At 37.6% G+C, this 15746-nt stretch overlaps 1 protein-coding gene across 1 annotated transcript in view; it reads left to right on the forward strand.

Moving 5' to 3' along the window:
* Positions 1-14387, forward strand: part of LOC105386964 (D-beta-hydroxybutyrate dehydrogenase, mitochondrial) — a 34730-nt gene extending 20343 nt beyond the window's left edge. Inside the window, exons 6-8 of the mRNA XM_048629463.1 lie at positions 61-248; positions 11052-11225; positions 14125-14387. Coding sequence (XP_048485420.1) covers positions 61-248; positions 11052-11225; positions 14125-14283 — 521 coding nt within the window. The 3' untranslated portion in view covers positions 14284-14387. The remainder of the gene's footprint in view (positions 1-60; positions 249-11051; positions 11226-14124) is intronic.
* The last annotated feature ends 1359 nt before the right edge of the window (positions 14388-15746 follow it).

The following is a 15746-nucleotide window of genomic DNA, read 5'->3' on the forward strand; positions in this document are numbered from 1 at the left end:
CCTCCGTAAAATCCATTATTGTTGCGCTGTGGCTAACATATCTATCCCTTCTCTCCGCAGGCCCCTCTAGACTGGTGCAAGTGATGCTGCCGCTGGTGCGGCGCGCGCGCGGGCGCGTGGTGCTGGCGTCGTCGATCCTGACCCACGTGGCGGCGCCGGTGCGGGGCGTGCACGCCGCCTCGCTGGCCGCGTTGGATGCGCTCGCCGCATGTCTGCGCAGGGAGCTGAAGCCTAGGGGCGTTGATGTTGTGAGTATTGAGTACCCTTCGGCCGGTTCACCATAACACGTTTTATCAATCTACAACGTGTTTGCGACCCGTTTATTATGTCAACAGGCTCCCATAATGATCTTACGTTACTCAGAAAAAAACGTAAATTAGTGTAAACACGGAGCCTTGTATTCTTATGAGGTGAAAAGGTCCTAACATAAAGGACATAATTTATAACCTCACCTACCCGTGGTGCGTAGCCTGCTGAGAAGGAGACAAAAATCTAACTGCTGAAGACGAGGCTCTGACTCCCACGTTCATTTATAGATGCCATGGCTTGACTTTTACACAGAATCAAGCAACCACTATAGATTAGGATCTTTTAGGATGGCGTTTTCCCTACACTAACTGCCACCTAATTGAGTAAGTAGGTAATTCGATTCTTTCGCACGTGCCATTTCAGCGTGAGGATTTTCACCTGATATACAAGACGTGAACGCGTGATGACTTGAGAGCTTGAAACTGAGGAGCGGGTAAATATACCTAAGTATATAGATAGTTCATCCTTACCACGTGGCGAATACGACATGCACGCTGATGTAAAGGCAAGCTACCTAACAGATAAATAAATTTTGACCCTCATAGACATTATAAGTCCAATGCCATGTGTAGGAATGATAAGTAAGTATACCTACCTAAATATCATAGGACCCTAGCAGGTGAGGTAAAAAAAAGTTTCTTCAAGCTATTATGTAAAATTAAACTTAGAATTTGTTAAAATTGCTCCCATTCATTCCAAGACAAAGTTTGAAATAAAGTTAATAAGTGAAGAATAGTACAAGGTTCTGCAAAAGGAGGGCGCCTCGGTCGCTGCGACCCTTAGCCTCAAGTGCAACGACTCACGACGGGCACAAAGGATACTGAATTATTTCTCACTTGATACAGTCCACACCACTCCTACAACACTCACTGTCTTGTTCAAACATGGACTTTATTTCCAGACTCATAGCCGTCGGTTTTGAAGCATACCGTAAATGGAACAAGCTTTTTGTATCTTCAGCTTTCTTACAAAACGAGTATATGATATTGAATAGACGCGTGTGTCGATCATTATCACCTCACTAGTGAACTCGTTTGGAAGAACCTATTGCACTTGTCTGTACCACGATCTAAAGCACCTCAAGAAGGTGAGGAAAATGCTTCAATTTAATTTAGACCCTTTTTCCAGTGGAATAAAGTTTGGTGTTGACTTCGTGAAAATAATTTGTGTATGTCTGTAACAGTCGAGTCTGAGGTCGTGGAGTCTCTTATCACAAAGTTATCCTTTCGCCCTTGAGATCTCAAGGGCTCTACAAAAGACTAATGATGATATCTTGCTGCGTAGATTGCTTAAATAGATTTATGTAGAACTAGCTGTGCCCGCGAGCTTCGCTTCGCCTTAAAAAGATTTCCCGTGGGAATTCCGGGATAAAAAGTAGCCTATGTTCTTTCCCAGGGTCTATACCATATGTATACCAAATTTCATTCAAATCCGTTCAGTAGTTTTGGCGTGAAAGAGTAACAGACAGACAGACAGACAGACAGACACAGTTACTTTCGCATTTATAATATTAGTTAGGATTGTATTTTATTTAATAAAAGAGAGCTTTGAACTTTTGGAATATTCAACTAAAATATATTTGAAAGGAAGGGCCACTTTCGTGAATATCTCAATTTAGAATTCTTTAAAAGACCTTTTCCAAAATTGTATTCCAACGTGGTGGGCGGTTTTACTATGCGGGAATGTTGTTTTACTAGCAATTTTATGATTACGTTCCGCAAAGGTTAAAAAGGGAGCTTCTACTCTTATTTTACTTTCCATAATTAGTTACGTTATTTTGACAGGACAAATTCGTACCTACCTATGTAAACCAGCCTACTGCACACACATCTATACCTATTTATAGATTCGTGCAGATGTAAACGTATACGATAGGCGGACCTTACTTATTTATTTACATACGACCAAGCTAAGACATAATATATAGTTCATTGTTCCTATACTGCATACATTCTTACTTGGCACAAAAGGTAAACAATATTTGTGTGCAGTATAATATGAGTATTTTTTGTATGTTTTACGGTGAAGGAAAACATCGTGAGAAAACGTGCATATTTAGATTTAGCACATCTGGGTGAATTTCCCGCGGCCAAAAATTGCGTGGCATCAATGAAATCGGTACTAAAAAACCAAGTTATAATTTTATAATATTTTTTTCCGGTTAAGTGAAATAGTTAAGGTAACGGGTCCATATATCGCGGTATTCAAAATGGCGTCCTTATTTCGAGTTATATTTATTTTCATGATTATTACTCATTTTAATAGGTTTGGATACTCTAAAATTACATTTAATCGTTCATTATCTTTAACTGAAACTACTTGATGTAGTAAATATGTTTAAAATTGCCTAAAATTACTAAAAACTCATGTAATGTGCCGTGAGGGCGACGCCGCCATGTTTTTCATACAAACGCGACCCGGCTTACGTAAGGCCAGCCATATTTAATAATAGTGTTTTTTAATATTTATACGACGTTCAACTTTGTAAATAGTTTATATTTAGTTTATTATATTCTTATACTTACATTAATTTTAAATTTTAACTCTTTTTAAACTAATTTAACCCCTTTAAACTCAAAAACAAAATACCTCGGTATAAGGGCCTGATTTTTATACGTTGTTCCTAACTCCGAGTTACCCTCGGTATAAGGAAAAATACTATGTCATGATTTTTAGCTTATAACTTTACAAATAATAACATTTGAAGTATATGCTTGATTACATAATAATAATGATGAACGTGACAAGCTTATAACCTAATTCGGCGGTACAAAATATCCTCTAGGAATCTTAATATGACACGATAATTGTTGACCCAAAAATCATGGTTACATAGAAAACCTTAACTTTGTATGTATATTTGAAATGATAAAAAACAGTGTTATTTCATCGCTATTAACGTAAGTGATACATAATTTTACCAATATTTTATGTATGATTTGAGTAACAAATCTATGTTGTTTCTAAATCGATAATTTGATAACTCGGAATATGGATTATTAAAATACTTGCTGAACCCCTAATATGGAGTATGACATTTTACATAGGTAGGTCTCCTCGTAAACTTACCTCGGAAATCGGAATATGACTACATCACACCTTCGCAGTGTCATCCGATGCCGTCATCAAACCATAAATAAAATCAAGATGAATTAGCGACTTTCTTCCTAAATATAAAAGGGGTGTGGATAGATATGCCTGACTTTACGAAACTACTACTAGATACTACCTACTTATTACTCTTTATAAAAGAAGAAAGAAAGAAATTTGTAGACGTAAAACTTTATTTGGGTGAATAAAATAACACACACGACCGTGGAGTTTTTATAACACTTATATACACAACTGCCTAATTTCATTTCTGTATTTTATTTCCATTATCCTTCTACTTCGAGGTCTGATGGCCGTTGTAATATTGTTATCCCAGAATTCCCAGATAAATGAATGTCCTGTATACTGCATTTCATGTTTGGTTTAGGGGTCTGGTTGATTTTTTCATTTTCTTGTTGTTGTCACTGAAAAATAAAGTAAGTAGGTAAATTGTATGGATAGTTGACAGAATTAAGCTTATCCTTATAAGTTGGTACCCATTTACACAAAACTTAGTGAGTTTAGAAACGAAAACGCTAGAACAAAAACCTAGGTTAGTAACTAAACTGATGCCAAATTACTGATAAAAACATAAAAATATTTCCATTTTACGTAATTTCCTAAAATAATTCGCACACAAGCTTACCTTATCGATTTTCCAATTGCATATTGCAAATACAAACATAATAATTTAATAAAAGATGTTTGTTTTCTAATGTAAAGACTTAACAAAAATACTTTCAAAGAATAGCGGCAAACTTTTCGGCGGAAAATTGAACATGGCGCCGGCGCGCCTCCAGTCCACCGCGCATGCGCCATAGAGATGTACCTAGTGCAATGTTCCTTGCTTCCGACCTATGCTTGAATGAAAAAATAATCGATGCTGGATCGATTCCTGGGTAGATACTTTTATTATAATCATATTCGTTTATGGTAAATACATTAGGTACTCATCGGAAATTAGTACTGATAAGGTATTTGGCTTTTGTAAGTATTCGATACTTTTCCTCATCCCTTACACATCTACTTTTATTACGTATCATCAACTTTTAAACATTTAAGTAAGAACATAAAATATCGTGGAAAAAATCTAGACCTTACTTAGATAAAAACTATAGTAAAAAATGTTTAAATCATTCGAGTTCAATAATCGATTATATTCGATTACTGTCACTATTTCATCAATTTACCCCATCTCTACTCTATTTTTTTTTTAATCGCTTGGAAAAGTCCATAGAACATCATAGAAGCATTATGAATATTTTTTCTAGCCAATGTTACCAGTTGCAATAATGAATTATGAAAATTGTACAGGGCCCTGAGTGCGAGTTTTTACACACTCAGGGCCCAGAGCGGTGTAATCCGGCTCGAAGGACCAATGTACAGAGCGGTATGCAATTGTCACACTCTGTATAAGATTATTGTCAATTAGAGATGTCAGGATGTCAGGGTGTCAGAATGAATACATAACCGATACGTATAAAGGTCTATAATGTACTAAAGCTTAAACTTATAATAATCGTAAATGTAATGATCGTGTATTTACAAAGATGTCACGACTTCCTTAATTGAGGGCGCGCATGTACGCGCTGTCATCAAATAGTCTCATGTATGAGTGGCTCATACAAAAATGTTACATAAATAATAGAAATTATCACGAAAACCAATATAAATGGAGAGTATTTAATTCTTTTCATTATTTTCAACTACTATTTAGAATAATTAAATTTATTTGGAGTACTTTAGGGTTAAAAAAGTATATCGATATTTTAGATTATAATTTCCTTATGTTCATGGCCACACTCATGGAGCCACTGACAGGACTAACTCGGAATATGGAACAGGCTACCTCGGTATATGGAAGAAACCATAATCCTACCTCGGTATAAGGGCAAATCGACATGTGTAATAAATTATATTTTTTTAAGTATAATTAATGTGTTATCAATGAATCTGTGTTAATAAATATAAAATTTAACGTATATTCTTACAGAAGACAATATTTCACATCAATATTGATGGTTACAAATGCTTATTTTTCTTACTTACTTTCAAATGTTGTTATTTACCTCGGAATATGGACCCGTTACCTTATCTATGTGTAGCACTAAATATTTTATTAATACGATTAATGGATATTTTTAAAATAAATATTAAACCTCCAAATCTTTATTATTTAAACACTTTATTGTATACAATATACATAGGTATAACAGTAAAAAAAAATGGAGAGAATTAAACTAGACTAGTATACAAGGGCGGACTTATCGCCTCAACGCGATCTCTTCCAGTCAACCCTGGAGGTAAGGACACAAGTGGCTAAACTCTTAATAACTAAATTTATTGTTGTATACAAAAGTATCTAACAAAACCTATTTTCTAATATTTACACATAAAGTAGGTACATATTTTAGAATCATATATACAAATTATCTATAATAAATATATATTTACACAATTAATAATATATATTATAAATAGATATATACTAAAATAAATAAATACTTAAATACTAACTACCTACCTATAAATTTCTACCAACCTAAGGTCGTGAAATAATATCTTTTCAAATTATTTTTAAATGCGTTAGGTGATGATGATAATCTTACATCCATAGGCAATGCATTCCATAGATTCACCGCTTTAATCGCGAATGAATCTCTGTAGGTGGCACTATTATGTGACGGTACACTCAGCATCTTATTCTCCTGTGATCGCAAAGCACGGCCGTGGGAGCACAAGTAGGTGAACTTGCACCGTAAGTAGTGGGGAGCAGAAGGATTATTGAGGACATTGTACAATAAAGTTAAAATATGAGTATTCCTTCGAAGGCGAATTGGGAGCCACTTAAGTTGAGCACGATACTCTGAAATATGATCATATTTACGTAATCCAAAGATAAAACGGATACATAAATTTTGGAGACGTTCGAGTTTATTAAGTAGCTCTTCAGTTAAGTCGAGATAGCTTACATCTGCGTAGTCGAGGATGGGAAGCAGCAAAGACTGCGCCAGCGTAATTTTAGTGTGGTGAGGAAGGAAAAACTGCATGCGCTTGAGCGAATGAAAAGATGCAAACATTTTTTTGCTAACAGCTTCCACTTGGGGAAGCCAGGATAGGGTGCTGTCCATTATGACGCCTAGATTCTTTACAGCATTCACAAAGTGTATTTCAGTGCCGTCATAAGTAAGCTTCCCATGTATGAACAGATTTGTCTTATTTAGCAATCTAGAGCTGCCTAATATAATAGCCTGTGACTTATCCGGGTTAAGCAAAAGTCCGAACTTCTTTACCCACTTGGATATGATTTCCAGGTTGCTATTAATATCATTAATTGCCATATTTATGTTTTCCGGAAGAACACTTGTGTAGATCTGGAGATCATCTGCATAGAGGTGATAGAGAGAAGTAAGTTGTTTAGCAAGGACATTAATAAATAATGAGAAAAGTAAAGGAGAAAGTACGCCGCCTTGCGGGACGCCAGCTAGTACCGGACACCAGGCAGAGCTCTCTGCGTCGGTGCGCACACACTGCTGACGACCTTTAAGGTAAGATTCGAACCAACTGGTGACTGTCGGAGATACGTTAAGAGATTGTAAGATGCCTAAAAGTATATCAAAGTTCACCGTGTTAAATGCGTTACTAAAATCTAACAGGGTTAGAATAGTAACTTGATGGTTATCCATATTAAAACGAATGTCATCGGTGACCTTGATCAGAGCCGTGACGGTACTATGTCCTGTTCGAAACCCGGACTGAAATTCATTAAGTAGATGGTGAGTGGAGAGGAAGTTGGAAAATTGTTCAAATACAAGGCGTTCAAGGACTTTTGAAAGGAATGGTAGGATAGATATTGGGCGAAATTGGGATAAGGAAGAGGGATTAGGGACTTTTGGAAGAGGAACAATGAAAGCATTCTTCCACGTACTAGGAAATGAACTGGAAAGTAAAGAAAGGTTCATTATATTCGTGATATGCGGCAGAATGATATCCAAAATTGGATTAATCATAAGAATACTAACATTGTCAGTACCGGTTGCCTTGCTGGTAATGTTAGAAATACATCTCTTAACGTCACGACCAGAAACCAATTTAAAAGTGAATGAAGGGCAATCAGGGAGCGGTATAGAATCAAGATTACTCAGAGCCTCGGCCTTGTTTTGATCACTAAGGGTCAAAGGAGGAGTGGAAAAGTGCTTATTAAGTGAATTGAGGTCTGTGTCAATGTTAGAATGCGTCCTTGATTTGCCTATGCCCAACGTTTTAAGAAATGTCCATAACTGTGAGGTGTCACAGTTATCAATGGAAGTATGAATGTATCGGCGCTTTGCATCTCTACACACTCTATTGCAGCGATTCCTGAGCTCTTTATATTTCTGCAAGTGTTCATCTGTCGGTTGCTTTATATAGCAGTACTTGGCGTGATCTCGCTTCGACATTAGGGTCTTGATGTTATCAGTAAGCCAAGGGGCCGGCAGCTGTTTCACACGAACTGGACGAAGGGGTGCGTGTTTGTCAAAAAGGTCGGTCAGGAGAGAATTAAACAACTCAACCCTTGCGTCAATGTCGTCAATGCTATTTAGCTGCGCCCAATCAATGGCGTTTGCATCTTCGCAGAGCCGCTGCAAGTCCATCCTCTTAAAATTACGCTGGAGAATTGTACGCTTCTTTGGTTTAGGAGTACGAACCTTAAAAGAAAGATAAAGAAGATCGTGATAGGAGAAACAGTCAGCCGTTAATTGGCCGTGCTGAAGTACAAGGTCAGGAGAAGAAACGATTATAAGATCTTTCATTGCCGTGTCTGTCCCCACGTAACCACATTTTGTATTATTCTTCATTGATGAAAACATATTGAGTATTGATAGTTAAACTTAGTTTCATTTGATACATTAATAGTTAAGGTATTGTCACGGAATACATTTATTGAAATATATAAAGAATATAACGAACGGTAAGTGAAAATTCATGTGTCCCAGAACTTCTGTTCATCGCCGTGTCCTAAACATGATCAAGGATATTGTTTTACCTATGAACTTGGGTGCCCCCCTCAGTGCGCTAATCGTTTCTTACAAGTGTCGCCTAACTGCTAGACGTGGAAGGAGGTTCATCGGTGCCCGCGTTTTTGTGCTATAGTGAAAATCAGTAAAATTTTTGGGGACTGGACAATTTTTCTTTCATTGCCGTGGATAGATATAACTTCTATAAAATTAAGTTTGTCTTCTAGAGTGAGCATTCAAAAGAAAGCTTTTTGAAAATATTTACCTTATAATTGTTTATTTCTTCGAATAGTTAATACTTTTTTAGTTATTTATATTTAATGCCTTGGTTTTCAACGCCATGCTTTCATTTCCGTGGCTTCCGTGGCCAATATTTGCTATGGCAATGAAAAAAAAGCCACGGCAATGAAAAAAATTTCATTGCCATGTCTTGTAAAATAGTTTGTATTCATTGCCGTGGTTAGGTTATTCATTTCCGTGGCCAGGTTATTCATTTCCGTGACTTATGTTTTCATCACCGTGGTATGTATGATTAGGGAAAGTAACATATCTTCACCATCTTTTACCTGTAATACAGGTAATACCGATCATTGACATTACCTACAGGACTAGTCAAATTACCTCTTTTTGCAGTGCGTTAAAACGGATGCGTATCGCGATGTATAAAAACGAAATATATAGTATTACATAAATAATAACAATCACAACATAATTATAATGAACGTTATGTATAAATAAGATCAGTGGTAGCTCAGTCGGATAAGCGCCCGCTTCCCATGCCAATAATGCGGGTGCAAATTCCGGCACTGACATGTACCAATGTGTTCCTTTGAATTTAAATACAATGTATACCATCGCTCTTACGATGAAGGAAAACATCATGAAGAATCCTGCATATCTACCTATAGACTTAGCACATCTAGATAATATGTGAACCCACCAACCCGCTGTGGACCAGCGTGGTGGGAAATAGTCCAAGCTTAGAAAGGCAGCTTAGACCTTGGGGATATGCACATTGCACAAAGGTCCCATTTGAGAGAGCCAGGTGCAGATACTGTACACCTCCCACATATAGTAGAATAGAATATAATAGAACATTCATCTCTGCAGGAGCTCAGCTGGATGCTAAGTGGCCTTAATGCTGCTTGCAACGTGTAGGCCTCCGTTTGAAGTTGGGCAAGACAAAAGTCATGTAGCATGTTCACATAAAACCGGAGCCGGTTATCCTTCGTGAGACAACTATCGAAGTTGTGCAATAATATGACTACCTGAGGCAGACTATTCGGCTAGGCAGAAGCAACTTCGACAAGAAGGCTGAAAGGCGCATCCAACAGTCTTCAACCATTGCGCCCTGCCAGTTATGACATATGGTGCAGAGACGTGGACACTGATGGTGGGACTGGTCCACCGATTTAAAGTCACTCAGCGTGCTTGGGGTTTCTCTAATGGATGGTATCAGAAAAGAGGTTATACGTCAGAGGACTATTGGTTACCAACATACATAGCTTTCAGAATATGCAAGCTTAGGCAGGTAGCCGGTAGTGGCTGGATTCGGAAGACCGAGGAGCGAGTGTTGTAGCGCTCCTTGGGAGAGGCCTATGTCCAGCATTGGATGATTATAGGCTGATGATGATAACATGTACATTTCATATTATTATACCAATTAAAATATATTATGATTACCAATTAAAATATACTATGATTTAGCATAAAGTTCATATAATATTTTATCATATCTCATAATCTGTGTTAAATTACACAAAACCATCAAAACCTCTAACACCACAACCTAAATAAGATAGGTGAAAATATAGATGTTATAGGTAAGGTTTATCATAATAATATGTTGTGAACGTTATTAGTGTGAAATTAAACATTTTGTTTTATACGTCGCAATACGGACCCCACAATGCTACTTAGAGAATTCCATACTATATTCTTATTTTTTTATACATACTGTCGTTCTTTCTTTCGTTCCAATATCTATCCAAATATTTCTGCCATACATACCTGTCTAAGTTTGCGTTTCCCTCAAAGTATTAAAAAAAAATTGCAGTGGATTGATTCTTTCATTTCCATTGCATACAGTTCTTTCATTGCCGTGGAAGTTTGTTTCATTGCCGTGGGCCTTTGTTTCATTGCCGTGGACGCTTGTTTCATTGCCGTGAACGCATGTTTCATCGCCGTGGCACGAAATTTTTAATCATCCGTATCTCGTTCAGTTTTTAACTTATCTGCTACCCATTTAGTAAGAACACTAACATTAACAAAAACTTTAATAAAAGCGTTTTTCTAATATAAAAAACCTTAAGATAAAAAAGTCCACGGAAATGAAGATTTTTTAGGACTTGTTGAAATCCACCCATCTAGATATGTGAACCCACCAAGCTGCAACGAAGATTCCACCTCGAGAGAGCCAGCTGCAGGTACTTACACCTCTGAGAGAATAGAATAGATGTATGTTTTACTATTTGTGGTGACCAATAAAGTCATATTCTATTCTATTATATTTTTTACTCCCAGTAGAGGTGGTCGTCTAAACGATTAGCTATAAACTTAGCAAAAAAAGCATTATATTAAGCATGCTTATTTTATTAAGCATAACGTTTAAATTCGTTATACTATTTAAGCCGTTATTTCCATCTCTTCTCCCAGGTGGTGGTAGCAGCCGGCGAGTACACGACGGGCAGCGCATGGCTGTCGGAGGAGAAGCTTCTAGAACAAGCGCGCGACATGTGGAAGCGGCTCAGTGACGAGCAGAAGGGCGCCTACGGGGAGGACTACTTCGAGCAGGCGCTGCGCAGCCTCGAGAAGTACACGCAGAGTGCTGTGAGTACACCTTCTACCTTACTTTACCTTATATCGCAAGTCGTCATAAATACGGCGCGGTGATTGGTAGAATGCGCATTCCTGATGAAGGGGTTGCCTATTCCCCTCACCTCACGGTAGAGCTGTAATAGCCTACAGTCAAACAGCGAAAACGGTAAAAAAAAACGCACAATAAACGAATTTATCGACGTCAATAACGAACCTGTGCAGGCGCCGCTTGTCCTTGTTGCAATAAATATACAATAGGAATCATACGGGCATGGGGTAAAGTTTTATCAGCTCTCTATGAAAAGTTAGGAGTAACTAATAGGGCTAACTTAAAAGAGGCAGACTAATTACTATAATAATAACTATCAGAAAGGTAAGCATCACTGCCTGAATGGAACCCAAGACTTCATAATCGCAATCATTAGGCCGAGCTATCTCAAACAAAAACGATAGGTATCTTTTCTTATCACTTGGGAAATTATACGAGCACTTAGGACCTTGGTCGTTCTTTATAATCCATTTTAACAAGTCAAGGTTATCGGCCATCTTGTCTCATATTTTATTTACAAAAAAACTTTAACCCAGTTTCTCTTTTAAGACGTGAAGCCACTATCTACCTAGTCCCTCGGGGCACCGGCTATTTTATGTGACAAAAAGTGGCTCTTGAAAACTGGCAACTTTATATTCAATTTACTCTCTCGGATAGACTAATTTTGTTTACTGAACACCGTTTTGCATATTGACAATACAATTACTTCGCGTCGTACCTAACAGCCTTGTCTTTATTAGAAATCATTACTGTTGTTATTTTTACACGTTACAAGAAAAAACACTTAGTAAAAGGGCATATGCTGTCGTTTTCCTAATATTAACTGACTAAATCCAATAGTCTTTTTAAACAACAACGCGAGATATGTTTTCCGAAGCCCAAGCTCCTCCTTCCTAATAATGTGATAACGAACGCTCAATAAAGTTATTCAGCGGTGTAGTTAAGTACTAACCGACGTTCAGCAATGCATAAGCTATCGAAGCAAATGGTCGATAGCGTCGGTTGGTTCCGGCGGCTGAGTGAACAATTATGCGCCCCGTGGAGTCATCAGTACTGCCTGCAGGCGGATTACTGCCTCCGCCGGTGAACCACACCGAACGCAATCTTAACCACCCGCGGAAGGGAGGGAGTCTAGTCTAGGGAGGGCGCCACCATCGATAAAACATTAAACTCGAACATAAAAATCTGAACTTCAAGTAAAAAAGCTGTTTTGTTTTTCAAACTATACTTACCACTCGAACGGTTTTTAACTCCACAATAACTTGACACACATTAAACAAATTTTTAGCGCTCTAAAATATTCTGTGCATCTGTCAAAAACCGTGTTAAATACTTGAATAATACTAGTGATAAAACAGTCTCTAACCAAAAATATGGTTTATTTATCTTAACTTGCCGATACACACTATATTTCAATAAATCTGTAGGCACGTGCAGGGGTTAGGGATTCAAAACGCTGCATCCATTTTTCTCTCAGCTCGAGATCCATCGCTTCAGCCGTAGCTTTAGAATGTAGTACCTACGATATTGGAATTGCTTACGTACTCTGCTTGGGTCGAATAATACAATATTTACTACCTACTCCTTGATATGGACTGTAAGCACACTTCTTTGTAACACGAATAAAAAAAGCATAAGATTCATAATGAAAGTTATTGTTGCTCTACGTTAGGTAAAATCACAATCTATTGCAATGTTTAATTTATGGGTATCTATGCAAAGCCATTTTAAAAGAACATACATCATTCATGAAAGTTCTCGCCCGTTTAATAATTTTCATAACGACGCGACGTGACTAATAAATCTTGTCCGCATTCTTCCGCTATTCGTCAAACAAAAGCCACAGCCTTCATCGCAGGAGACATTTATTAAATTAAACGGCTTGTTCATGTTTAGGTAGCCTGATATGATAAACGTCCCTAAAACATAAAACAGGAATTTAGGCCATAAGAACCCTCAGCAACTGACAACAAGCCCGCTTTGAAGTTTTACTTAAAATCAGAGAGCCTCTGTGATATTTTCAGAAGCTATCCTCAGTACTAAAACTAATTTGGAGCCTCCTTTGACTTTTATAATTTCATATTCACCGTAAAAATACTCTACCTACTATTTCTCGTTACACTCATAAATAATAAAACGGAAAGAGTACAGAAAACATTTTCATGTATATTTTTTGGGCATATTTAGCATCTTAGCTCATAGTCGGCTTCTTAAGATTCCGTAGTTGTCAACTATGTTTACATAACGTAAACATAAACGTGGGCGACACTAAAAGGGATCTGAGGGACAAACCTGAAATACTTTAAGAAAAGCTTATAACATTGTAGGATTTAGTATAATAACTAACCTGTATAGCAATAAACCACACACACAGTCGCATATAGTAAAGGTTCAGTTCGTAACTGTAAATGTTCATCTGTTCCTCCGTTTAAAGTTGATTTCTCTGTGGGATCATATCATAATACGATCCATTTGACTTTAATGAGGTCATCCGTCATAGAACTAAAGTTGCCGACATCTCTATTAAATATGCAATCTGAAATGGTGGAGATCTCGTCATATCTGCCGGACGATCTAAACGTTGGGATAAACGAGTCCCCGAGGTGAGGTTTCCGCGAACACCGTGCTTTATTATGGTGTCCATCTGCGGACAATTGGACTTATAAGGAAAACAAATTGAACTATTAAATGCTGAACTTATATACGGTTAGGGCCCTGTGCTTATGCACTCACGATACTTGCTAGCAATCGACATAGCTCATATCGAAGTATAATATTTTGTGTAGGGCAGCTTTCCTCCTGCACCCTCCACACGTTTCCCCACCATGCATAAATTCAAATTCGCACCGGTTTTTTTCCCAGGACGCGGATCTGAGCGCAGTGACTCGCGCGCTGACGGACGGAGTGACCCGCACGTTCCCGCTGCCTCGCTACACGCCCGTCTCGCCCCGGGAGAAGCTCAAGTCCGTCCTGGCCGAGCACCTGCCCCGGTCCATCTACGACGGCATCTACGCTGAGTGAACGGCGCCATCTTGTTTTCAACCCACGCAAAGAAGGCGATCGTAGCTGACTAAAATGTCAGAATACTTATAATTTATACAAAAAAATTGAAATAGATAAATAGTTATGTGCAATTCATATTTTTCAAAATCGAAATTCTTGTCACTTAAAAAGAAAAAAAGTTACACAAAGTAAATTATGTATTTTATAAACATGGCTATAATATAAATATTAGGTAGGAATAAATTCCTACGTTCATAATTATGTAATGTTTATAATACTTACTTACGTTCAATTTATATCTCGTTCCTGAATATTCTTTTACGAATATCTCAACACAACGCGCATAAGCTACAGGCTTCATTACTACCAACATAATACATGGCTTAAATCGTTTTATATAAAGCCTGAGCCGGTTTACAGTTCATTATTACATTTTTTTACCATGAAGTACAGCAGAAACGAGTATAAACGATATAATAAGTACAGTGCCACAAACTTATCTGTTCCGGTGAGAGCTCACGTAAATGTCTAATATTTCTTAATTCTTTAAGATGTTAAGTTTTCCCGTAATGGTAATTTACCCTTGCTATTTTAATAAACCCGTTAATAAACCCGTCTAATCTATATCAATATATAATTTATTAGTAAATAATGAGATATGGACCAATTTAGTGAACTGTCACCGGAACAGATAAGTTTGTCGCACTCTATATCAAGTTTTATACAGGAACTATCCTGTGAATTATTTGTTTTGTTAGACAAACAACGTCAGCAAATAAGAACCGTATCTGGATTATATTGTACCTGCGTGCGTACAATATAATCCTGAATTTTTGATGAGACTAACCTTGAATCAGGGAAAGTTCTATTCTCGGAAACCACTTACCGGGTCGTAACTATAGCAACATACTGTGAGGCGGAAAACTTCCTAGATCCTTCCGCAAGTTTCCCATTAGAGTGGACAAACAATCTTTACCTGTTTATCGTAGCGGTAGATATCGATCACTCGTGTTATTTTAATGGCGATGGAATATTCCAAGCGTCTCTGCTGACGTGTAGTCGCATAATCCCTTTGATACTTATTTGCTTAGCATAACATTCTAGCGTGTTGCGATGCTCAGATGGGACGGTAGTAATGAAGTGGTGTGCATACCGCGGCAAACTTTGTAGGCAAATTTATTTTCATCCAAGTATCGTTTAATGCAGCCGCCTCTTGGTCACGTTGCGCGGTATCTCTAGGCGCTTCGTTAGCACAAAACTTTCTCGTCTACGGAAATTCTAGTCCATAATTTTCCATCGACCTAATTCCAAAAACAGGCGAAGCTTCGTCGCCTTTTTCAAACATGAACGCACTTATCTCAACGCGCCCCTTTTAGCAGAACTAAAACGAGTCTTTTGTTCAAATTATCTGTTCATGAAACGTGACTACAATGAGAATGAAGAAACATGTATCCATTTCAAATTTGACGCTTTGAATCTAT

This window comes from Plutella xylostella, chromosome 23, assembly GCF_932276165.1.
Source record: "Plutella xylostella chromosome 23, ilPluXylo3.1, whole genome shotgun sequence".
Lineage (NCBI taxonomy): Eukaryota > Metazoa > Arthropoda > Insecta > Lepidoptera > Plutellidae > Plutella > Plutella xylostella.